This window comes from Misgurnus anguillicaudatus, chromosome 1 (assembly GCF_027580225.2).
Source record: "Misgurnus anguillicaudatus chromosome 1, ASM2758022v2, whole genome shotgun sequence".
NCBI lineage: Eukaryota > Metazoa > Chordata > Actinopteri > Cypriniformes > Cobitidae > Misgurnus > Misgurnus anguillicaudatus.
In genome coordinates this window covers 486587-513379 of record NC_073337.2, presented here as the reverse complement: position 1 = coordinate 513379, position 26793 = coordinate 486587, and the positions used below count along the sequence as shown (strand labels likewise).

General features: G+C 37.2%; 1 protein-coding gene across 7 annotated transcripts in view; it reads left to right on the top strand.

Annotated features, from left to right (window-relative positions):
• The window catches only part of sbf1 (SET binding factor 1), a 137146-nt gene that overhangs the window by 53262 nt on the left and 57091 nt on the right, over positions 1-26793 (top strand). For 3 of the 7 annotated variants that reach the window (XM_073871312.1, XM_073871278.1, XM_073871214.1), the window contains exons 2-9: positions 11530-11615; positions 11986-12123; positions 13373-13498; positions 13570-13680; positions 15921-15974; positions 20678-20707; positions 26368-26473; positions 26661-26793. In XM_073871312.1, the coding sequence (XP_073727413.1) occupies positions 11530-11615; positions 11986-12123; positions 13373-13498; positions 13570-13680; positions 15921-15974; positions 20678-20707; positions 26368-26473; positions 26661-26793 (784 nt within the window). The remainder of the gene's footprint in view (positions 1-11529; positions 11616-11985; positions 12124-13372; positions 13499-13569; positions 13681-15920; positions 15975-20677; positions 20708-26367; positions 26474-26660) is intronic. The other 4 variants (XM_073871334.1, XM_073871297.1, XM_073871263.1 and 1 more) reach the window with 3 other exon arrangements.

Genomic DNA, 26793 nt, shown 5'->3' with positions numbered 1-26793 from the left:
CGCTCCCCTTCTCCCTCTCATAATGAGAGGGTGCTACTGCGCCGAGTCGAAGTACTCCCAAAAGTGCTATTACGCCATAAAATATAGTTCCTCTTTTAAATCCGCTTAGAAAAGCGCTACGTTTTATTTTGTACCACCAAACTTGCTCGTATAACTACTCGTCTTAAATAGGAAAAACGTTGATGTGTTTGGTCACTTCTAACTTTATCTCTGATTGGTACCATTGAATAAATGGGGTTAAGCTAAATGCTATCGAAGTGTCGCAGCGCGCTCCAGCACTTACGTGCACGCACACAGATGATAGGGGGATGTATCAACAATTCTTAGGTAAGGTAATAACATAGTTTAATATTGAAAATGAGTAGACTATTCCTTTAAAGAGACTGAGAGCAGCTGCTTTCATTATATGATAGACTAAAGTCTGCACAGACACTGTGGGTTCGTGTTAGAAGTCAGGACTGATATCAAAAAACAGGGCTTGTTTTTCAAAAGAAACACTATTCTGCACCCCTTAGTCCAAATAGTCAATAAAATCCATTTATTTAAGCTATACAGAAAATGCGAGGCAGAATTTTATTCTTCTTAAACTGAGCTTTGTGCAGGCCTAGTTTAGTGCACTGATGTCAGACTCATTTAATAATGAAGTATAATAAAGGTTATTGTTAAAATATTAACATCCTGCCTATAGACGGTTTCAGCAGTAACAACATAAACAAGCGGCTTTCGTGGTCATCACGTAACTTCCGGTAAACTCTGCGAAGAATAAATAACAACAAAGTCCTTTTAAAGTAGTTTATTTATATAACAAGAAAAATAAACAACACGTAGATTACATAGGAACCCAACACATTTATTATTTTCAACAAAGTATTTGTTTAAGAGTTCAGTTTCAGCAACTAGTCAGACCATTAAACAAACAGAAACCGGAAGTAAAGTTCAGACCAGACGCTTATTGCGTCACCGCACATGCGCCCGATGAAACTGTTTATATTACATATATTTTACAAATGTCATTATAAATGTTTGAGTGATCATTGCAAAAACATTTATTTATTTATACAGTATATTCTGTTTACGTATGTACAGTATTCTATGTACAGTACCAGTCAAACATTTGGGCACACTTCCCATTTGTCTTCCTCAATTTTGACTGGTATATAAAATACAGTACTATAGTATAATATACTGTAGGAATCTCGATTTTGCAAGCCCTGAAACGCGTCTCTGTGTGGAGGGGTTCTTAGTCTCTGTACAGGTCTGCTGACTTATTTTCATTGCCTGTGTAGATTTATACTTTTTGCTTTTTGTTTTGTCCTTGTAGTTTTAAAAGCAGGTCAGAATTCTCCTACATTTTGTCCAATGGCAACTTTAGTCAATGGCCTTGTGTATCAATTAGGGATGCTCCGATCGATCGGCCGCCGATCGTGATCGGCCGATAACGGCATTAAATGACGCGATCGGCACTCGCTAAATTTGCCGATCTCAAGAGCCGATCTTTCTGTTTACTTTTGTCATCATAGCGTTCCTGATGCGGCTGCAATTAGAGACCATTTTAAACAGTGCGAGCGTTTTGTAACCCGTTGCTCATGTGTGACGTGCAGATTTGGATCTCTCTCACTGCCTTAACAGAGATATGCGTATTTTCTATGAGGACGCGCTCCGGTCCTCAGCGCGATGCGTCTTCACATTCCTATCAAACAGCGTATACAACACATATCTATCGCGGACAATTGCATCCTCATGACGAAAGTTTATTACTTGCATTCGTTTTAAAGTTTTGAAGGTTTAAACTTCCATTTTCCTCACAGCTGCTCTTGTTTGCGGACACCCGCTGCACGCATACACAGCAGCCAGTCATCAGTGCACGTGAAGAGAACGATCTCTCCCACGTCTTAAAGCTACAGTATCCTAATTCATCTCTCAATGAAATTACTCTCTGCTCATCAGTGAAGAACTGTTGTACTTCATACGAATGTGTGTATATTTAATTCATACAGTAAAGACTGTGAATTGTTTTATTTTAATTACTTTTAACAGACATAAACCTTTTTAAAGGCATATTACATTTCTCTTTGCAAAAAGAAATATTTGTTGTGCTTATTTATTTGATTCTCTATTAAAACAATAATATACCTAATTTATTGTTAGTTTCATTTCTACAAATGGTGCAAACTCTGCTAGATTATAGATAAAAGATTCCCATTCCACTGCCATTCTGTGATCGGCACTGATCGGCGATCGGCAGATCATGATCTTGGTGATCGGTAATCGGTGATCGGCCCCAAAAATGCTGATCGGAGCATCTCTAGTATCAATGCATTCACACACATTCAGGGTTTTGATGTTAAGTGTGCACGTGTATGTACAGATAACTTTTGTTATCATTCTTAATGTTATGTGCACACACAGGCTTTTGGTCATCTCCTCTGGGAATTGCTTGAGAATGTGAACTTAGTTTCGGCAGATTCAGCTGAAATCTGGAGCTCTGGACGCTTAGGAATTGGAATGTCAAAGAATGCTGAGAGTCATTATAAGTGATTACTTTTTTGAGAACAGAGCCTGTTTGTGCTCTCTTTCTCTCTCTTTCACTCTTTACTTTCACTCTCATTCTGAGATTGTAAAAAGGGGGAAGGGTGGGAATGAAAACACGTTTTAAATTTCCAAAAGCGTTGGAGGAACTGGTTTCATGCTTAAGCTCGGATATCTTGGCTTGGAGTAGTTGGACGCATGGGTTGTATTTAACTAATCCTAATAGTTCACTTTTACCCCACGGCGATAACATATCATTTCCACTTAATAGTGGCAGAGTGTTGAGTGATTATTGGTGGACCGCCCCGTGGCTCTGGCAACAGTCCCGGTCTATATTCAAACATCACCTAAAGTTGGTGCATTTCCTCTGCATGGGTCATCTGTGGGCAGACCTGCAAGTCAGCCGTCTAAATCTATATTCAACTCTGGAGAGATTATGGGCTTGTGCCATCTCAAGATTAGTCTTACTATAGGCTAGTTTTGGCATGCAGTGTTGTGAATAGCCGCTATTGTGGACTAGACTACTGTAACTCTTTGTATGCTGGTTTGGATCAGTCGTCTCTCCAATGCTTGCAGTTAGTTCAGAATGCAGCAGCGCGGCTTTTAACTGGGACTAAAAAATATGAGCACATAACCCCTGTATTAGCTTCATTACATTGGCTTCCCGTTCGCTGCAGGATTGATTTTAAGATTTTATTGTTTGTCTTTAAGATTTTAAATGGGTTGGCACCTGTTTATTTATCAGAGCTTTTGCATGTCCATACTCCTGTTAAAGCACTGAGGTCGTCCAATCAGTTGCTCCTCGATGTACCAAGAACCAGGTTTAAAAATAAAGGTGACCGAGCCTTTTCAGTGGTGGCTCCCAATTTGTGGAATCGTTTACCTGTACACATAAGAACTGCAGAGACTTGGAATTTTAAGTCATTACTTAAGACACACCTGTATTCCTTGGCTTTTGTTTCGCGCTAAGCAGAGACATTTATGATGTTTTTATATTTTGATGTGTTTACTGTATTTGTCTTATTTGTGTATGACATTGTTAAGCACTTTGGTCAACCATGGTTGTTTTTAAACGTGCTATATAAATAAATTGAACTGAACTGAACTGAACTGATGAGATTTGGACACACTACAGAATATTGGCATTATTTTTCCTTTTATATGACACTTGATATGCTTTTAATATTTAAAATTTTAAATGTAAAATAGTTAGTTTTTCAGCTTACTTTATAGCAACTTAGTTTAAAGTTATTGTGAAAATGTCTAAGTGACATTAGTAAAATGTGTAACTTATGTTCAAAGCAAAAGGTGTCTACATTTGTAAAAAAATTAAACCTGATATTGATAGACCACACTTGTGAGTTATTGACCACAGCAAAATATATATCTCTGTATAAAACATTATCCTTTAACATTCAGTTTTTTATATAATTAATATGTGGTATAATTTTTTTTTAAAAACAAAGTATTACTAAATATAAAAAGTATAATTATTTAACAACTGTTTATTTATTGGCAGGACACATGTGCAATGTATTTCACTCCCTCTTTTGTAGAAACAATTTATACCAAAGCAGCCGAGATTAACAAATAAAACTTCTGCCACGTCTCAGTGCAGGACTAACAAGACAAACCCACTGCAATTTTACATCTCTATGTCAAGAAATGCAGTTGTCACTACCAAAATTATATCTGCTAAACAATTGCATAATGTTATAAATTGATTTTTTAAATATTAAAAAATATTTATAAAATATATAAAATGAATGTATTTTTTTGCATAAAGTATACAAATAATGAAGCAAATCAGCATTCAGAAGTGTCTTTAAACTGAGGTGGCTCAGAACAGCATACAAGATTTTATAAATATGAAATGAACACACAATACAGCAAGTTTAAAACAAAAATATTGTTGATTATTGCCCTTCATATTGTAATCAGGATTATTAATGTCAAATAATCATATTCAGGAGTGTGTTTAATACATCCTGAAAAGTTAAGCTGCTGGATCTTTAATCACCCCCTGGTTGCTGGCTGCAGTACAAGTCATAAACCCCACCCTCTCCATGCAAACAAACAGGACTCTGGTCAAAATAGAAAAATAAATTACAACGATTTTTTCAGAAAGATGGTTTTGTTCCTTTAAGGTAGTTGTTATCACTCTGATTTATGTTCAGTTGTTCATTTTTGTGATGAGTTTCATTTTAGCTAGTAATTTGATGCTATAATAATGGGGCGTGTTTTTATGATTGACATTTGTGATTGACAGCTTCACTCGGACGCTTAATAAATAAAAATGTATGTTGAAGAAACTATGATGGAAAAATGTATACATAGTAAATTATTAATGAATTAATGAACCACAATTAATTAAAAGACTAATCGAAATTAAGATTACAGTTGCCAGGTTTACATAATCGTCAAAAGTGGCGATTACAGCTGCCCAACCACACTTATTTCTGTGTCTTTAGGCAGGTGTTTTTTGCGCATTGAATACAGTGGTAAATCAGAAGCATTAACTAATGTAAGCTTTATGTTAGCGTTTCCTTAAGCCATTCTAACGTAAGTCTCGACACGACTGCTTTAAAAGTGTTTACAGTGCAAAATCGATGCTGTTGAGAAGTGATTTTTATGCAACAAAAAAATCATACACAACAAGTTTATTCTTCTTCATTTGTTGCACAGTTAATGTGGGATACACGCGTGGAGACTGTGGCTAATAGTGCTTGGCATGTGTACACTGTTAGACCTTTTATTGTATATATGCGGTAACTCACTGGTAACCTGTTGCCAGTGAGTTACTGTAAATGCCCCATTACAGTACCATAACTCTACATGTTTTTTACAGTGTGATGCCTTTACAGCAGTTCCATTTTATAGTATAATACCCTTACTGTAACCTAGTTTTTAAAAAAATATTGCCTTGAAGGGGAATCGAACCCGGGTCCCCTGTGGCGTAGGTCCGTAACAATACCACAGTGCCAGAAACTGTGAAAAGCACAGAAAAGCGACAGATAGCACAGCATAAAACACAATAGCATAAGCAGTTAAATTTGCTGTGGCTATGACTCAACATTATAAGCGAGCGTATTACTAATGTAACGTCTAGAAGAGGAAGCTAAGTTAAGCCCAAGAAGGCTGCCTCCCCGGGTTAAAAAAAACCCTAGGAGAAAAAACCTGGGCTTTTAGCCGAGGAAATAAAAAAAGTCCTAGGAGGGAAAAACCCTTGGGAGATATATATATATATATATATATATATATATATATATATATATATATATATATATATATATATATATATATATATATATATATACACACACATATAAATGGATAAGGAGATTAAGCGGAAATTAAGCGGGTTCTGCCGGTGATCATTGGTCAGGCATCAGCTGGCCATCACGTTGAAGGACGGCCAGTAGATCAGAAGTGTGCAGACTTTCACATTTACCGGAACTTGGTCTGTTTGTCTCATTGTCCTCGGGGTCGAGGACAAGACAGGGAGAGAAAAACAAAATCATATTAGCGTAGGGGCCGTTCATATGTAATGCAAGTGTCACACAGTGATGTGGTTTAAATATGCTTAGTTCCAGACAGACTAACTATTGCGGCATAATTGTTATCAGTCCACAGTTGAGGATTTTGCAAATTGGGTGCCCAATGCGAAGGTATATATGGTAACTAAGGGGTCACCTTCCGATCTTTAAGAAAAATGAAACCTGTCGACCCGTTTGACTAAGGCCTGTAACCCCACTGTCGTCGTTAATGCAGGTTCAGTGGCAAACGGCTCTATATTGCATACTATTTACAAGACCACGAGAAAACGCCAACATCGCTACCTGACCATACATGTCAACCCGTTTGACTAAGGCTGGAGGCCCCACTGTCGTCGTTAATGCAGGTTCAGTGGCAAACGGGTCTGTATGGCATACTATTCACAAGACACATGAAAGCGACAAAATCGCAACCCGACCATACGTGCCAACCCGTTTGACTAAGGCTGGAGGCCCCACTGTCGTCGTTAATGCAGGTTCAGTGCCAAACGGGTCTGTATGGCATACTATTCACAAGACACACAAAAGCGCCAAAATCCCAACCCAACCATACGTGCCAACCGGTTTGACAATGGCCGGAAGCCCCACTGTCGTCGTTAATGCAGGTTCAGTGGCAAATGGGTCTGTATGGCATACTATTTGCAAGATTCAAGAAAGCGCCAAAATTGCAACCCGACCATACGTGTCAACCCGTTTGACTAAGGCTGGAGGCCCCACTGTCGTCGTTAATGCAGGTTCAGTGGCAAACGGGTCTGTATGGCATACTATTCACAAGACACATGAAAACGCCAAAATTACAACCAGACCATACGTGCCAACCGGTTGACTAAGGCCGGAAGCCCCACTGTCGTCGTTAATGCAGGTTCAGTGGCAAACGGGTCTGTATGGCATCCTATTCACAAGACACATGAAAGTGCCAAAATCGCAACCCGACCATACGTGCCAACCCGTTTGACTAAGGCCAGAGGCCCCACTGTCGTTGTTAATGCAGGTTCAGTGGCAAATGGTGGCAAACTATTTAATACAATTCATTTTGAAGTGTTCATGCAGATAAGGTTTTTATTTATTTATTTGGTTGGTCTGTGTTATGACCGCGAGTGCTTTGTTCCGTAAAAATAACTATTGCGAGTTAAGTACCTTTACTAGACAAATTATGCAAATGCTTTGTTGAAGAGAAAAGTTTTAAGTCTAGATTTAAAATTATCGACTGTGTCTGATTCTCGGACATCTGTTGGTAAATCATTCCAGAGCTTAGGGGCTAAGCAGGAAAAGGATCTTCCACTTTTAGACACTTGATAGTCTAGGGATAATCAAGAGACCAGAATTTTGCGACCGTAGTGTGCGTGATGGATTGTATTCTGATAGTAATTCTCTAAGATATGAGGGTGCTAGGCCATTTAAAGCTTTGTAGGTGATTAGTGATATTTTAAATTGTATGCAATATTTAACTGGTAGCCAGTGTAAAGATGCCAGAATTGGGCTTATGTGGTCATACTTCTTAGGGCGAGTAAGTACCCTTGCAGAAGCGTTTTGAACTAGTTGAACCTTGTTTACTTGATTTGCATGGTATCCCCCGAGTAACGAGTTACAATAGTCTATTCTAGAGGTCCTAAAAGCGTGGATAAGCTTCTCTGCATCTGATGCAGACACCAAATGGCATATATTTCAGATATTTCTAAGATGGAATAATGCTGTGCGGCAGACGTTGAAGATATTACTATCGAAAGATAGATTGCTGTCGAACATCATGCCTAAGTTCTTAACCATGGAAGATGGCACCACAGTGCAGCCATCTATGTGCAACTTGTAATCTGACATATTATGTTTGTAGCGATTCGATTCAATAATAAGTATCTCTGTCTTATTGGAGTTGAGCTTAAGAAAGTTATTTGCCATCCAGTCACTAACATCGCTAATGCAGTCTGTTAGCTTAGAAAACGTGTGTGTTTCGCTGGGATGTGAGGAGATGTAAAGCTGGGTATCATCCGCATAGCAGTGAAAACTTATGTTATGTTTCCTGATAATGTCTCCTAGGGGTAACACATATAACGAGAACAGGATAGGACCTAAAACTGATCCCTGCGGTACACCGTATTTATGACTCTTCCTCGTTTACATTAACAAAGTGATAGCGATTGGTTAGATATGACCTAAACCAGGCTAGCGCCTGACCACTGATACCAACATAGTTTTCTAGCCTATTGAGTAAGATTGTGTGATCTATTGTGTCAAAGGCTGCACTAAGGTCTAGTAATATAAGGATTGAAAGTCATGAGAGTCATGAAAGTTACTTGCTACAAAAGTAGCCTCTTCTGTCACTCTCCCGACACTCCGAGGAGCGAAATCTTGGCATCACTAGTGTTTTGAAGTCTTGAGGTCATATTCAAATCAGACGGTCAAGCATTTATCCATAAAACCTTTCTTGTTTCTATTTACAATTCTCAATAAATTATTTACACTGCTGAAAATCAATTCACATTTTGAAATTTGCATCACGGCTAAAAGCATAACAAATTCAACTACAGTAGCACTACTGCTGTTGTTTTACAGCAGTCTACCACAAATTCAAAACATACAGTAAATCACTGTAACTTAAATGTTAAGACCCATAATGCAATGCATATTACAGTAATGAACTGGAAAAGAAAATGATGGTATTTTACTGGGCTTTTTGTGGTAAGTAACTGTAGTAATTACAGTTAAGTCTAACAGTGTAATTGCACCTCAACGCTGACAATGAAGCAGAATATATGAAAACTGACGCGTGGCCTCCGGCGTAGAGGCTACCTCTTAGGATCTATTCGATTTTTTTACTAGTCAACTAAAAAAATAACTACAGTGTCTTTCCAATAACATTCTTTTTATAAGATGCAAGAACATCTGTTTAAAGAAACTAAGTTGTAATCCAAGTGCACTAAAGGATAGTTATCAACATATAAATAAATGAATTCACTTTTTAAAATATTTATGCATATATTAGGCATTGTTTAGAAATGTTCAGCCCTTCCTTAAGGCAATACTTTACTGTTGATATTTGTCATGTAACATTTGTAATTGGCTAGTGGTCCTTTAGGTAAGTTTTGTCTTTGTTGTTGTTGTTAAATATTAGGGTGTGTATTGAGATGTCTCACTCCAATTGTCGAGTCACATGGTGACGCCCAGACTTCACATACCAACCTTAATTATTTTCCCACAATGCGTCATTGTTCATATTTTACCTGTATCATTCTGGAGGTTGATGTATTAAAGGAGGGGCTCTATTCATAATATTTTAGAGGCATCAACCACATTTCATTCATGACTGTAGTGAGTCACCTTTCTGTACGTGCAAACTAGCGCATACATGTGAGCGTTTGTAGAAAAGCTGAAAAATATCAAACATAATTTTGTTTCCATAAAGCTTGTCGAGTTAATTGAGTAAATCGCATATGGGCCGTTACCTAAAATACAGTACACTGTCTTAACCTTTAACCTTGTATACCTTAACCTTACAGAAAGACTCTGCTTTCATATTTCCAGTTTGCTACTTTAGGTCTTTTCCCATTAGATTGTGGTCCTTTACCCCATTTATTCTGTGTGAAGAGAGACAGCTGTTTAAATGAAGCCTAGCTTACAATCCCTGATTCCTCTGTGCAGTGAGAAGCCTCACTAAATGACACACAGACTCTCCCTGTGTTAAATTTTGCAACGATTGGTTTGCAACAGAGCGTCAACTGTAGCTGGAACAGTCATAAGCGTGTGTCTCTGTCTGGTTGTGCAGATATCTGATAAGATTTTTAAAAAGATGTCTGGAGTGTGTTGTCAAAGCTGTGTATTTGATCAACCTTGCAAGGTGTCCCAGTCATTGTTTTTTTTAAAGAGCATATTTTAGTAGTTAGTTGTGTTTAGCTGCTGAAAAGTCAGGGAATGGTGTTCCTTCTCTGCTCTCCTTTAGTGACATTCTCAATATTGTGACTACCGTCTACAAACATTGCCTTGCTTTTTACTCTGCTGTCATTCCTCAGGACTCACTTTGATATAGGGTTGCAAGTATTGCAATGGTTTGTAATAACTTAATAAATTGTAATACTTGGTTTAACTTTGTTTTTCTCAGAAAGAATGTAAAAATGTATTTATGTTGGTGATTATTTTTTAATACAATATCACATTTGTATATCAAATTTTTAGCAAGTTATCACATTTCGCATTTTTCTTTCAAATCGGCAATCCTGTACTGTGTAATTACTTATTTTTAGTATTTGAGTGTGTGTACTTTAAAGTGATAATATAATGGATATAATAGGACTACAACAGATTAATAAACTTTGAACTTATAGTTGACACTATAGATCATCAAATTCTGAATAAGGTTAAATACAGTTTACCGTAGGGGTGGGCGATATGACCAAAATCTTCTATCACGATAGGATTCATTTTATATCATGATAACAATATGTATCACGGTAGAGTTTTTTATAGTTTATTAAGGTTTTTCTGTCATTAAAATCTTTAATACCATAGAAATGTTCATAATTCTCACAAAAACCTTATACAAGCATAAAAGTATGATAAAAACAAACAAAACTCAAGCTTTCTAAAGATAAACAATCAATGATAAAGGAATGATAATAAATAATTATGTATATGTGTATATATTTTTTTATTTAAGGTTGAAAAGTGATTTAGTCAAGAGCAGTGAGAGATTTTCTCTTAATGCTGTTTGATAAACATGAGTGACAGACAGGAGCAAAATTAGGTAACTTCCCCTTTAAGGGGCCAGTCACACCAGAAGCGTTTATGGCAGTTGCAGGCGCCTTTTTTGAATGATATTCTATGGACAGGGAGTGTTTGCGCGCTGTTTATGCGCGCCGAGCGCCTTGCGGTTTTTTGCCGCCCGCCGCGCACGCGTTTTTGAAGGAGCGCTGAGAGCGGAGAAGTGCCCGACGTCATTCGAGTCTTTCCATTGTCCAATCGAATGAGGGGAGAGGCGGGCCTTACGTTGTGGTGAGGGAAGTTTACAGTTGCTTTGAAGAACCGGACTCCACTCGCTCACTCTCTCCTGCGTGTTTGTGCACCTCTCACCCTCAAACAAGGTCAGAGCAAGCGTCCTCTTTTTAAAGTCTATGCTAATATGACAGTTAACAGCAAAAGAGCGCTCACGCTTCAATATTTGATTGACAAGACTATAAAAGGTTTCATTTTAATTTTGTCCATCACTAGTATATAAAAAAAACTGTGACCGTCACAAATGGATTTATGGTAATGTCTTTAATTCTTGTTTATAGGTCAGGAAGTGTTGCATTATCTTTATATTATGTCACGTCATGTTTTTGCTCTTGGAACAATAAATGATTGTAATTCATGAAGGGTTACAAGGTTATGTCAAATATGTCAAGCTAAATATGTTTTCTGATTACTAAAAATTGTGTATCTTTGCTCAAGTGTTTGTCTTTGTTTGTTTCTGCAGGAGGTAGTGAGGGTCAAGGCCGGATTGTCCAACGTTTCCCAGAGAAAGATTGGGAAGATAATCCCTTTCCACAAGGCCTTGAACTGGTAAACTATCACACACATTGGCCAAATAATTTATTTCCTAAAATTCTATATATTTAAATTTTGATGAGTGACCTATAAATATGACAGAATATTACATATTGCATCATTGGCTTTTCCACTTTTGATTTTTAAAACTTTTCATTTCTACTATTAAAAAAAATCTTGATTTTAAATATGGACTCTGATCCCAATCTGACATGTTAAAATGTTAGTATGGTAATGTTTTTTTAAAAACTGTATTGATATTCTATTTATTTGGTCTTGTAGTTGAGTTCAAGTATATAAAAACATTCATATGTCAATTTGCACAACACAAGTTTCATTGGCTCTAATGTGATTTGGTTGCATTGTTTTTTTCTGTTTCCCTCAGTTCTGTCAGCCTAGCGGATGGCAGCTGGTTCCAGAAAGAAAGCCTTCATCTTTCTTTGTGGCGGTTCTCACAGACATCAACTCAGAGCGACATTACTGCGCATGCTTCACCTTCTGGGAGTCTGTGGATAACCCGCAGGTCAGTGCTGGTCACTTAGAGATAAAGAAAGCCAATGTGAGATTAGGGGTGGGTGATATGACCAAAATCTTATATCATGATATGAGTCATTTTATAACCATATGTATCACGGTAAAATATCAATTACCAATATCAATCAGTGTTGGGGAAAGTTACTTTTAAAAGTAATGCATTACAATATTAAGTTACTCCCAAAAAAAGTAACTAATTGCATTACTTAGTTACTTTTCATGGAAAGTAATTCTTACGTTACTTTTAGTTACTTTTGCGTTACTTTTTCTTGGCTAAAGCTTGATCTCTTTCAGGACATGCAGGTGTTTTTTTGACTGAAAAGTTCTGCATTCAGAAATTGCATATTTCATCACAAAAATGTTTAGCTCTGGCCTGCCATCTCAGTTTCTGACTCAAAATGTTTTTACACACGCACAGAGAGTGCATACGTTTAGTTTAATTCAGTACATATTTTTTAATCAAATTAATTAAACTAAAAAAGTAACTTGAGTTACTTTTTTGAAAAAGTAACTCAAATATTAATGTGTACATTTAAAAAGTAATGCGTTACTTTACTCGTTACTTCAGAAAAGTAATATTATTACGTAACTCAAGTTACTTGTAATGCGTTACCCCCAACACTGATATCAATATCACAAAAAACTCAAGCTTACTGAAGAGAATTTTTTTTTTAAATATATTATTCATATTTCATAATTATTTCATTGCAGACTTTCTCTCACTGCTGTTTGTTTAAGATGAGTGTCAGATAGGAGCAATATTATGTAACTTCCCCTTAAAAACCCAAAGTCCGGATACAATATACTGTTACATGTGTGTTTTCTTTTTCAGCAGTTTTCTTTCTTTTAAGACCTTCTAAGGTGGGCATTTTGACGCATGTGTATATAATAAAGCAGCAAAAATCCTTAAGAGCTCCGGATGCATGGCTTGGATGCTCCTCTCACACAGAAACAGTGCGCACATGTAGCCCAGTTTTTTGTTTTAACAACTTAAAATCACTTGTTTTAAAACTGTGGTGCTTTTATGTGTGCAAACATTGAAGCAACAGGAAGCGGGAACATGACCTCGATAGAGGCGATAATACAAAATCTACCGGTTTAGTGTCACCCCTATGTAAGACAAAACAACAGACAGAAATTCAATTCTGGGATTCACAGTTTGGAGGAATTTACTGCTGTTTGAAGATGGTGATTGACAAACATTTTGCAGATGTTTGATGATGTGTGTTTGTGTGTAGCTACAAAAAGGAGAGCCCAATGAGGTTGATGAAGATGATAGCCCAGACGTTCTTCAGCCTGCTCAGCTCTATGCTCCAAAGAGCCTGGTTTTGGTGTCCCGCTTGGACCACACAGAGGTTTTTAGGGTAAGTGACAGACAGAAACAAAAATTGAAGTCAGCCCTTATTTCTGCTTATTCCTGCCTGTTTTTCTGCAGAACTGTTTGAGTCTCATATACACGGTTCATGTGGATGGCCTCAATGTTCCTATGGAAACGGTCATCGGAAACCTTCTCACCTGCATCATTCCTATAGCTGGAGGATCTCAGGTGAGAATCAAACCAAAACTTTCATACCAGTTTGGAAGCTCTCCAGCTTGTGATGATATAAATGTTATTTTCTCTTTTGATGTAATCATTCTTGCCTTATGAACGAGTATATGTTTCTCTTTTTAGAGAATAAAGACACATTTGTATAAATGCATTGTGGGTAGTTTAGGAGTTGTCCTGTCCTGTGTATGATATGGTACTTTTTGCAAGACAAGCAACTTTCAACTGCTTAACCTTTATCATGAATCATAGACCCGTCATGACCGACTATGTATAAGTACATGAATGCACATTTTGGTAACAATAAATACAATGGAAAAGTTTAGGTATAATCCTTTTTTTTTTTTATTAACGGTCAATAAAGAGAGGTACATGTCTTTTGTCAGGTTTTGAAAGACTTCTGTATAGAGGGTATGCACGTGACGTCACCATTGGCGAAAGTGACTGCGGTTATCAGTTATTGAATATGTCTGTTTAAAACGTTCTCCTTACCTTGCCCCAATTCACAATGGTAAGCTTATAATAATGATTTATAATTTGAGCTGTCGGGTTAGCTTTCCCCGAAAAAGTTAAAACGCTGTAATTAATATTTGTGTGACGACGTCACATCTGTAAACAGAAAAGGGGAGCCGGTCGGCTCATATGCTTTGGATGGAGTGTGTATTGTTTGTCAACATTGCTTAAAGTGTAATCTTGTCATCTAGATGAAAATATGTCAGTTTATTACATTCTTACATGTGGGAAACCATCTGTTGTTAAAACAGTAAAAGCTCAAACTGTAAGCTTGTGCTAAAACAAGATATCAGCCGGGCTTTGCAACATCTGAAGGAACTAAATACTGAAGCAGAGACGGCTTCCTCTGAATTGGTAAGAAAACTTGAAACACTTGCGTTATCATTTAGTCAGAACAAACGCGGTAGAAATATTACTTCACTTCAGTGTTTTCCACAGGCAGTGATCACATGCATCAGATTTATTTGCGAAGAGTAGTGGTGCAAAGCACAACCCACGCACAGAACATTACTCCACAAATAACTACAATTTTATATTTCAGTGACCACGTTTACATGCCGCTCATAATGCGATCATAATGGGATTTTGTCAATATTGCAATAATACTTTACCTCATGTAAACACAATTCTTTGATAAAAGTAATGTGATGCTGCGACTTAAGACGTTTTCCCTGAACTCTGTCAACACGACTCGCTGTTAACAGTCTGCCTTCATCTAGAAACAGCTCAAATGACGCAATAGTAGCGTATGAAACTTTTATAGGCACTGTCATAATATTTACGTCTTCATCACGGCACCGAATAACGAAATACGTAGATAAGAAAGTTAATACATTAAAACAGTGGACAATATATGTGAGTTCATCATTGGGTTATGTGTGAAAAATAAGCACAATCATTAGTAAGTAATCAGAATATGAAAACTCTACGTAAACAGGAGTGAAGAGATTATCTCCATTCATGTAAACATATTACTGCCATTAAGTCCTTACTCTGATTATTAAAAAAATAATCCCATTATTGGTGTTCATGTAAACGTAGTTACTTAGAGATGGCGATATAGAGTCCAGAGTTACGGACTGCAGCTTTAATCAATTTAATAAATACTCTGTGAAATTGCAACCTGACCCGAAGAGGGCATGTTCCTACGTGTTCACATGGTGAAGAGACGTCGATGCATACCCTCTATATTTCGTTTTTATATTATTTAGTGAATTAAGTAACAAAGTATCAAGCCAAGTGTCATGTGTCAATACTGACCAAGTAAGGTCATGTCAAAGATTCAAATCCATGTGAAATCAAACTTTGATGTTCTTAATTTCATCATTAGCATTATGAGACTTTAGCCTGGATTTCACAGACAAGTCACATCAGGGTTGCTGCCGTGACAGAATTTTCCCATCGGTGTGGGGGTGCGGTGGGCAAGTGATTTAAGTGGTGAGAGGCTGAAGCACCGGTAATCACCGTTTCATTGACTATCGCGACAAGCCTAAGTCACATATTGATTTCATTTAAAATCGTATAACCCAAAACATTTTGTGACATGTAAATAAAAAATAAAAGACACTTGGTTTGGTATTTTGTTGTCTAATGTTATTACATTCTTAAGCATGGCTACGGTGTACACGTGCTTCTTGGGGTGACTCTCTTTGTCCACATGAGGTGATTTGTGTTACATCCTAATTGTTCCTTTTCTGCAGTTTACACCTGACTCATGTGTCTTCCAGATAAATGAACCTCCTCTTTGTAGTTTAACTGACTGTCTACTGGGTTGTTTCCAGGTAACATTTATCCTCCATCCATCAACCAATCAACCCATCTGTGATTCTGCCTGACAATCAAATGATGATCTATGCTTTGCATTTTCCCCAAGTCATTTAGACATTAACACGTCCTGTTACTTTCTGATTCTTTGCCTCAAGTTGATTGCATCTGGAAATTAATTGTTATCGGATCATTTTATTTGTGTTTCTTTGGTGATGGTTTCTCTCATCTGTACATTGTTTGTATGGGTTTGTAGATAAACACACACACACACACACACACACACACACACACACACACACACACGCACATGCACAGTGGCTTATAAGGCCAGTGTTTGTGTCCCTGGTCCATTGTGGATTGAACATATGGGGTGGGACAGTGGCAGATGGCATCTAAGCACACTGTAGCGTCTATGAATGACTGACTTAGAAACATGCAGTCGTCACTCCAAATATTGTGATATGGTTTGTGATATGCAACATTTTGGTTGCTTTTGCTTGTATAATGCTTGTATGTGCATGAAATTCAATTAATTTCAGATTTGTTTCTATAGCTTTTTTCAATTTTGCACTCCAGCAAAACAGCTTTACATTAAATACAAAGTAATACAGTAATCAAGGAATAAAATGTATACATTAGCAGTAACAACTGCAGAAGTCGGACAATTATAAAACTGCCATATTTGCCAAATTTTTCCATAAAACACATAAATTAAAAGTACTTAACTGTAAAAATAGTTGAGATATAGATTAGTTTTTAGGAATTATATAGACTTGCCATATTTAATCTGCAATGTGCCCTGAAATCATCATATCGATAATCTCCTGTCACACCCCGTAAAAACTGTCATAAATGCGGCTGTTATGCAAACATCTGTTGACCTATAAGAATTTAAGTGGCTTTAAATATTCTCTCTTGATATTAAATTGACCCGACTCTTTCCAAACTCTGAAAGCCCATCTTCCATCAAATGCCCGATCATAGTTCCCTCTGGTGTGAAAGTGCCTGTGAAAGAAGATTTTAACCCATTTTAGCGACTGCAACTAGGAGGCGAACTCCGACGGTTGTGTCCGAATGTAATGTACAATAAAAAGGCAGTTTAGCCTATATATCTTTAAAATATAAAAAAAAAAACATGAAGTGCAATTGTGGTCAATAGGAAAAGACTGACAACTTTTTTTAAATGCTGGTGGCGAAAGAGTTAAGATCTACTGGGGCCAGTTGTTCAAAAATAATCCATTTGGATTATTCGGATAGGATCAAAATTTTAAAATGGGTTGTTCAAAACAAAAAAATATTATTCTGAATTTGGATTGGATCACAAAATCCAATCTAGGTTTTGACTTGGAACAAATCGCCACTTTGTGCTGTTTAAAACTTTTTAGTAAGATTGGGATTTGTTTGATCCCAAAAAGTGGGATTATTCTGATCCCAGCAGAAGGGTGGATTTCAGTAACAAAAATGCAATAAAACTTCTAAAAAATTTACTAAACCTGCAGTTAGTCTACAATACAACATTTCTATTATGTAATATTTTTAAATGTATCATTTTGTATGAAAATGTTTAATCCTTATAGTAATAAATTGATATTTATAACAATAGTCTAACATTTAAACCTTCCAGTCAATTAGGAAAGAAAAAAAGCAGTCAACAGCAAACAAAAAATATTTAACAATTAATTTTAACAAAGGATATCTTTAACTGTGACACTGTACAGGAAAACTTTGAAGTTTTATTTAAGTCTCTTCAAGTAAAAACATTTAGTGCCCCATACTGACCAAACTACCTGCTTTTTTACATAACTAATAGTCAACATTGATATGTTATCCCATTTGGGACACTAGTAATCCAGATTTGCTCATCTGAAAAGGTGTGTATCTGGATCAGGGTGATTCAGTTATGTCATGTGAACCATCATTTTGCATTTAGAAATGGTTTAATAGATTAAAAACAGAGATACAAACCTTGTTCCTTTAAATAAATCAAAGATAAATCAACGAAAAAACTTTTCTGAATCCTGAGATGATGGAAAATCTTTACTAATCGACTGCAGATTTGAACATTATACATATATATTCTCACCAAAACTAATCTTAAAACTACATTTTGTGACCCAGAGACACTAATATTGAGAAACGGCTATATGCCTATTAAGTTGGCTCTGTTTTAAAAATGACCCAACATGTAACCAAACGGATTAAGCCCGATTTATAGTTGTGCGTAAATTCTACCCCGTAGCTACGGCGTAGGTTATCCGTAGCCTGACGTGCACCTCACAAAAATTTAAACAGCGCGTCAGTTCTATGCGGACCGCAAGCGCTGTGATTGGTCCACCAGAACCCCTCCCATCAGATAAAAAAAACTGTGTCATAGGTATTTCCGTTTGTGACAATGAAAACAAAGAATGGTCAAGTTGAGGAGTGATTTAACTCAAACTGCATCAAAAGTCACGGTTTATTTACTTCTATCACTGCTGGGGCCCGTTTCAGAAAGGTGGTTAAGTGCAAACTCTGAGTTTGTTATCCCTGAAATGAGGGAAACTCTTGAGTTTTCCGTTTCAAAAAGAGAGGTAGGTTAAACCTAAGACAGCGGGGTAAGTCAAGCCTGTTTCAGAAGGAGAAAGTCTGTTTCCGGAGTAACTTACTCTGTGAACCTAACCTGGTCGGGAGCAGGTTTTATCCTGTAAACTCAGAGTTTCTTGTGGTCTCCTCCCCATTTTTAAAGGAGTAGCGGTGTTTAACCTTGTTAGTTGCTTTAGTACATTCATTCATTGCGCAAATTTTTATTACGTAGACTGTAAAATATGTTTTTAGTTGTCTTTAAGTTATAATCAAATTGCCAGTGCAAATCATTTTACCTTAGTGCTTTATATATTTTATAAATTACACTTAAATTTAAACAAAAAAATTAAAACAGTATATTGAAATGACTAGTAAAGCCAATTTGATATACTTAGGTGCAGAGACCGTCTAAGTGGCTAAAATTTTAAGTGCTTTTATAGAGGATCCTGTAGATGGTGCTGCATTCATTTGTAGGAATTTACATTTTTGTTGCAAGAGGATTTTAAAAGACCCCGAGTGGATTTTTGTCATATCCTCTTGCATTTATGTGAGCTGAATTATTATTTTTTTGCAGTCCTTTTAGAAATATAAATATCCTTACGTCACTAATATCAGTCTTTGTGATGCTCTTACTCTTACATCTAAAAAGTTACATTGACATTTCTTTTGAACGCACCCGTCATTATTGCTGCTCTAGTGGTTAGTGCTGTGCGCAGTGTTACTGCTGGCGATTTCAGTTCGAATCCCGGCTCGGTGAATTTCTGTTTTATTTGTGACAAACATTTGTAAAGTTCGTAGCCTTTTATGCCCAAGTATTATGCCTAATTTCATTTTTAGCTGAGCTGCTGTCATCTTTTTGTCCATGGGATTGCATCTGCATGAAAATGAATATAATAACGTAGTCCTCAGTTTATTTACTTCTGATATTTTTACAGTGATGAAAAATTAAATCTACACATTTACTAACAACAACTCTTTTCTTTAAAATATATGCTTGAAGTTGCTGTACGCTTGCAGTAACACTTTCAGTTTTAGTAGTAAAAATGATTAAGACCTCTTTGTCACATGCTGTTGCCATGGTAGATCGTAATATCGGAGCTCCATTGATGATGGCTTTTCATTGTGGCTGTGCACATGCTTAACTCAGAGTCAACCTACTCAGAGTCGAAATAACTGATCTGAGTTGAACTAACTCAGATCAGCTGTTCTGTAACCGAAAACTCAGTGTTTCCTATCTCAGAGTAAGTCAACTCAGCCCTTTAGATTACACATAAACTACCTAACAGTAATAAAATAACCCAATAAATGACCCAACTGGCTCAGTCTAGTGATTGGGTTAAAAAACAACCCACCATTTTTTTAGAGTGTGTATTCAGCTTCAGCCAAGAGTTTTCCTTTTAGTGCATCCCTATTGGGATTCCAGCTGAATTGGTCATATGTGACTTGTTGTATTTGTTAACATTAGTAAATGCATTAGCTTACATCAACTAACAATGAACAATAATTCTACAGCATTTATTAATCTTGGTTCAGGTTAGTTTTAGCATTTACTAATAGATATTTAAAATTAAAGTAACTGTTAACTGCACTGACATGAACAATTGTATTGTCTAATTAATATCAACAAAGATTAATAAATGCTGTATAATAATGCTCATTGTTAGTTCATGTTAGCTAATTTATTTACTGTTAACAAATACAATCTTGTTGTAAAGTGTTACCAGCAATTCATCTAAATTATTTTGGGCTTCCTGGAGGGCATGTTTTACTGTCCTTGGCCCAGAGCTACATTGACAAGTAACTTACTGTAAGACAATAAATGAAATTATGACCCTACCCGAAGAGTTTACATTACATCTAGTGTTACGCAATCCAAAGTTTCCCAGCTGTCATTCTCTATTACAGAAAGTATTTCAAATATTTTTGCAGTACATTTCCTGTGACCTCCACATGCTATTTTATCATCTGCATCGTTTTGTTTGCATTTTTTGTCATATATTGCCATCATGTATCAGTTTTTTTTTTCATTTTTAATGTCTCTCAATTTTTGTGTGTCTAACTGTTTGTACTTTCTGTTGCATTTTGTCTGTGTGTGTGTTTGTGTGTGTGTGTGTGTGTGTGTGTGTGTGTATGTCCATGTTTGCTGCTAATCTAGCCGGGCCAGGATGACATAGAAGAGAGCTTGGTACGCCCAGTTTGATTTTGTTTAGCTCTTTCTGTCACTGTCAACCTTGCTTGTATCTGTTTTGTTCCACCAGTTACAATTATAACCTTAAAATCACCAAGAGCTCAGAAATACCTGATTGGTCAAAATGGATCCAATCTCTGACTAACCCTGGCTTTAATCACTGTACAGCTGATCACATTATTCAACCACAGATTGGGATAAAACTTTGGGTTCCCTGTCACTCCGATGATTGCTTTGGCTGTAACAAGCATGTGCTGATATAATAGGCATGTGACTTTAAATGGATACAAGCTGACTATTGTTCGAACATAAGAGTATAAAAACATTGTAACACATTGTCATATACTAACATGCATAAGTACTAGGGATGCTTAAGTTTGATCAACTAACAGCTGACAAGTTGACTTGTACATCCTTAATTATATTTCGCAATTGTAAATGACATCATATTTGCAACTGCACAACTTAACACTGTGCATCTGTTGTGTCCAGTTATTCCTGTAAATGTAGCTGTTTAATACAACAAGCATTTGATGTGATTGCAAAACATGCATGATCGCTAACACAAGGCTGTTTAATGCTTGGTACGCTGTTTTGATGTTACTGGTTGTTTGAATTTATTTCCGCTTGCCTGTCATTTTACAACTTTCTGTTCTGAATTATAATTTCCTTTAAATGAATAGTTTATCCTGAAATGAAAATGAGCCTATATTTCATTTATTTGTAATGTTGAGTTGGACGTGGTTTATAAAGTTGGAAATATAAATGTTTCCTTTCAAAAACCCATCACTTTGCCTCCGAAAACATATACAGATCAGTTTTTGATGAATGATTGCACTTTTTGGTGCTTAAAAATGGGGTCTTATCTTTTGGCATTTATAAGGTAAAAAGAGCCAGGATATTATTTAATATAACTCCAACTGTAGTTGGCTCAAAGAAGAAAGTGATCACCTAGGGTGGCTTGTGGGTAAGTAAAAAATTGACTTTGGGTTGAACTATTCCTTTAAACGAACTGATTTAACTGATGTAACATGAGTTTGCATCTTCCAAAATGGACATAAACAACATGCATACGCACAACCGGCACTACGTCATAGAATGTCTCTGAACAGGTTCACGCCCACTTTTGGGGGAAATCACACTAGACGTTCCATTGACTTCCATTCAAAATAGCGGAACAAAGCAACCTTCGTACACAGCCGGCAGGCGCAAACAACCCACGAAACCACTCAGATCAAACACGCCGAGTAACCATCTGTCCACCCCGCCGGCCATAGAGCGCGAAAGACACACCAACACACCCAATTTGGTCAACACAAAAACATGTCTCCTTCATTCTCACAGCATCAAATTTGTGTAACAACGCTCCCTATTGGCCAGAGGTGTCTTACCCGGACATTAAACACGTACCTCATCAAGTCAACAGGGAAGCAAGTGAATGATTTTACTTCGTATTTGAAAGTTACTTCGTATTTATTTATTATGTCTTTATATTTAGAGTAATGAGTGCACTTTTCCGTCCAGCCATACAACTAACTGGCTTAGCGATATTTCCAGCAATCACTGGATGGCGTTGTTACACAAATTTGACGCTGTGAGAATGAAGGGGACATGTTTTTATATTTACCAAATTAAATGTGTTAATGTATCTTTCGCGCTCTATGGCAGGCAGGATGGACAGATAAATACTCGACATGTTTAATCTGAGTGATTTCATAAGTTATTTACGCCTGCCGGCTGTGCAAAACCGTTGCCCTGCTCCGCCACTTTGAATGGAAGCCAATGGAGGCGCTGCTTTTTTAACCCCCGAAAAGGGGCGGTGACGAAATTTACAGTCAAGTTCCCGGATGTGCCGGTAGTCCGTATTGTTGTGTGTAAGTGAATCCAGAGTAATTATAACGGCATTATTTCATTTCTGGTTGCTTACTGGACATTGGTGATTATGGCTGAAATTAAAGCTTACTATGGTCTCGTACACACTGCAAACTTTCGGGAGTGACAACCACAATTAAAATGCGGGAGTGAATCCCCTAAATGTTCGTTTCATGTCTGTACGGAACAAGACTCCCTCCTGAAAATGTGATGATTGACACAGAAATAACCATAGCAACGTATCACTCACAGCTTTGACCAAAATAATAACAGCATTGTGTTTTGCAATTAACCTCCGTCTTGGCGTTGTGTATTTTACGCTTTTGTGAGGCTGTTTCACAGCGCGGAGCGCGCGGTCTTGCAGTGTTGCCAGGTCCTCGTCTTTTTTGTACGTAAATACCGTTTTGGCGCTTAACTGTTTATGGCTTTTGGCTCATGAAGCGATCAAGTTTTTGGTGTTAATAAAGTGTGAGGGTGCCGGTCCCAATATTTTGATCTTTGAGGGTGCCGGTCCCAATATTTTGATCTTTGAGGGTGCCGGTCCCAATATTTTGATCTTTGAGGGTGCCGGTCCCAATATTTTGATCTTTGAGGTTTTTCATGCATTTGGATTTATTTCGGTTTATTATTGGATTTTTCTTGTTCGCTGTTTTTTTAGTGCAAGATCTGGCAACACTAGTTAGCAAACGCTTGTGCGTCTGTCATTTTCTGAACCGCGCATACAGAAGACTTTTTCCTCTTCTAAGCATTTTTTTTTTCAGAAGAGAGACCTGTCCTGTTTATGATGAACGTTTAAGCACTTGATTAACTACTAGTTGTTCAGTTCGGTTATGTACACACTGTGCAGAGTTTTTGTAAATTCGGTTGTCACCGCATTTTGCTGGAGTTAATTCAGTTGTAGAATGCGGTTGTGAGTCCTGCTGAACTGTCTTTGTACAGAACAGGATTAAGCATTAAAAGGTGAAGTGACAACCGAATTAATATGCAGTGTGTACGGGACCTATAAAATCATGCTCATTTCAACTAACAGATTATTATAAGGAATTTGCCATTATATTTTAATGTCCACTCTCTTTGCCTGATCTTACTTTTGATTAAATTCTGCACAGGCTTTGTATGATCTGACAATTGTGTTGACTGAGTTCTTAAAATCATGTAAATGGCAGTTATTATTTTTAATCTTAAATGTGTAATTGTATCACAAAAAGTTTAAGTGCACTTAAATACCCCATGAAATATAGATATATTGAGATTTATACAGTACTGTGCCTTAAGCCAACATGCCACCATTAGATTTGCTGTTTTTGATATAGTTTAATCACCATATGTAATTATATCTCAGTCTCTGTGTACAACCAACAGAAAATAGATCATTTGTATTAGGGATGTCAATTCATGAAATTTCACATATTCGATTATCATTTAAATTAACGATCAATAAATCGAATAATCGTTAACAGTAATAGTGCAGTAAGCCTTCACTGCAGTGGCATATAGCCAATGACATAAAAGTGTGCATAAAAACGACAGCTTCCTCACGCGAATTAAAAGATTTTATTTTGTCTAAATAACATGCTAGTGGGATTGTAAAATGAGTCAATGTAGTTGTTGTTTTGATAAAATCATCAATTTAAACTTATCTCGTAATGAAATATAATGACTAATAGACACAGTAAACTCCGCCTCACATGGGCACTCTGTAACAGACGCATGAAAGTCCATGTCAAAATAACAGTTTTATTATCATCAAGTGTTATTTATCAAGTTGTTTACCTCGCTTTCCAAGTCGTTGATACACTGTTTGTAATGATATCCAAGAAGCACACGAAGGGCACTTTTCTCGTCGTCACCTCAGCTTAGACATACTTTCAGCAAAGATGCTTATATTACGGAGATGCCAACCTTCCATTAGAAAACACGCAGCGCCTCAGCCAGTCAATAATGATGATCAGTGATATATGTTGCGGGCATTCAGGGTGTACGACAGTCAGTTACAGTTTACATTTGACAGTTTCTTGCCAAAATTTAAGATGACATTTTAATCTGTTCATTAAAAACGGCTTCTGGTCTCCTTCTCTGTATATAACAGCGTTGCTATGCTAATCTTGCAGGCTTCCCCGAAGAGGGTCTTTGCTTTCAGTATCCTAAACGTATTTGCATTTTCTGCGTCGGACCCTGTCAGATCCACTGCGGATGTAATTTCGTTGCGTTGGCAGCCAGCCAGCCTCGTCTCGCATGACGTTAAAAAGCACATGCGTGTGCTTGGCATCGAGCATCGTTGTGATCATAGCTAGTAGTTTAACTTTTGCGCGCTCGCTTAATTTTTTTTTCTCCGACTGTATGTGTTTTGCGCAGGCGCCGCACACACGTGCATGATCTTGTTTTTCAACAATCGTTAAGTTTTATCGAGTAAATTCTTATCGACAATTAATCGAAGATCGATTAATTGTTAACATCCCAAATTTGTATGCAATATTAAAAGCAGGAAAATATTAGGTTTTCATTTTTTCTTATGTAGTGTTAGCTTCCATTACTTTTGAGCAAGAGCAGAGACCAACAGACTCTCTTAAGCCTAAATGAATATAAAGCCTAATTTCTAATTCTAATCTAAGGGAATGTGCACACCAAAACTTTTAAACGCGGATGAATACGCTAGGCGCACACCGACTGCCAGCTTTTTTCAACTGAGCGTTTTGTTTGCTATGAGACTTCTGCTTTGTTTATCAGTCGTTGAACGTTGCGCCGGTTGTTGTGATGTTTGTCCCGCCCCCCTCCACTGTGATTGGACGGCCAAATGAGAACTGACATTGATGAGCGAAGCTTTTCACCTAAAGTTGAATAATTTTCAACCCTCTGCGCTTTTCGCTGAATGCCGGAAAAACCGTGAAGCGCCTGCGCCCAGCGCTGAAAAATAAATGCCAGCTGCTGGCTTTTTTAACAGAGCTGTGCTTTCATTGAAAACAACTGAAAACATATGCCAGCCGCTGGCAGCTTTGGTGTGCACGCCCGCTAATAACTTCAGGACTACAGTCTCCTTCAAAGAGTTCAAGATGTGTTTAGTGGCAAGAGAGGTTACACTAAATCCTCACTGTTTAAAAATCTATATATTTTTACATATATACGTTTTGTTTACATATATCTTGTATTTTCTGTTTGGATCTTTATATAGAGATGTAAAAGTATCTATAGATGTTCTTTGAAACTAATTTCAAAACCATAAAGCTGGTGGGTGCCTTCATACAGTACTTTATATGCTAATGTACTTCCAAACATGGACAACATTCATTTGAAAACGGACCAAACGTATTGATGACCATCTTGCACTAGACAGATTTTCATCCAATCATAGGCTCTCTTGAATGAGAACATCTATTACCCTAATACCACAGAAAACCAACTAGCAAGGACCAAACCCTGGTTCATGGTCCAAATCATGGTACTTAAATAAATAAAATATCTCGATAGATGAACACCACTTCATGGGGTCTTTAGGTCAACTGATTTGTAATATGAAAGAGACCTGGAATCCAAAATGTTACAAAACCTTTCCATATGTTGCTCTTCTGTGCTGTGTTTTATTGGTGAATGGCTTTAAATTGACCCTCATTTCTTTAGCTCACCATACAACATGCCTGCTGCACACTAATGAATCCTTTTAATAATGCCATGGTGGAGGTGTTTCTTTGCTTAAAACACAGCTCATTTTGTCTTTGTTGTTATCCCCCAATCTTTATTTCTGTCTTTTCTGTCTACTCTTTCTCTCTCTTTCTTCTGTCTCTCTGCAGAGGACCATAACACTTGGGGCAGGTGACAGGCAGGTCATCCAGACGCCCATAAACGACTCTCTGCCTATAAGCGGCTGCAGCGTGGCCCAGCTTTTCAGACAGCTGGGTAAGCCAATCAGCAGCAGGCTGAGGTGCTAAACAGCAAATCAGCTTCATTAAAACAGCAACACTTGGTGTCAAGTGTCAAATGTGGACAGTTTAATCTCCCTCTTTGTGTTGTTAAGTAAATAAAGGTAGTAATGCAGACTACTATTTTTAGGGTCATCTGACATTCTCGCTCTCTCTCTCTCTAGGAATTGTGAATGTTCTTTGTCTGTTTTGTGCTGCTTTGACGGAGCACAAGATTTTGTTCCTCTCCAGCAGTTACCAGCGTTTAACAGACGCATGTAGAGCCCTGTTGGCCATCATGTTTCCTCTCAAATACAG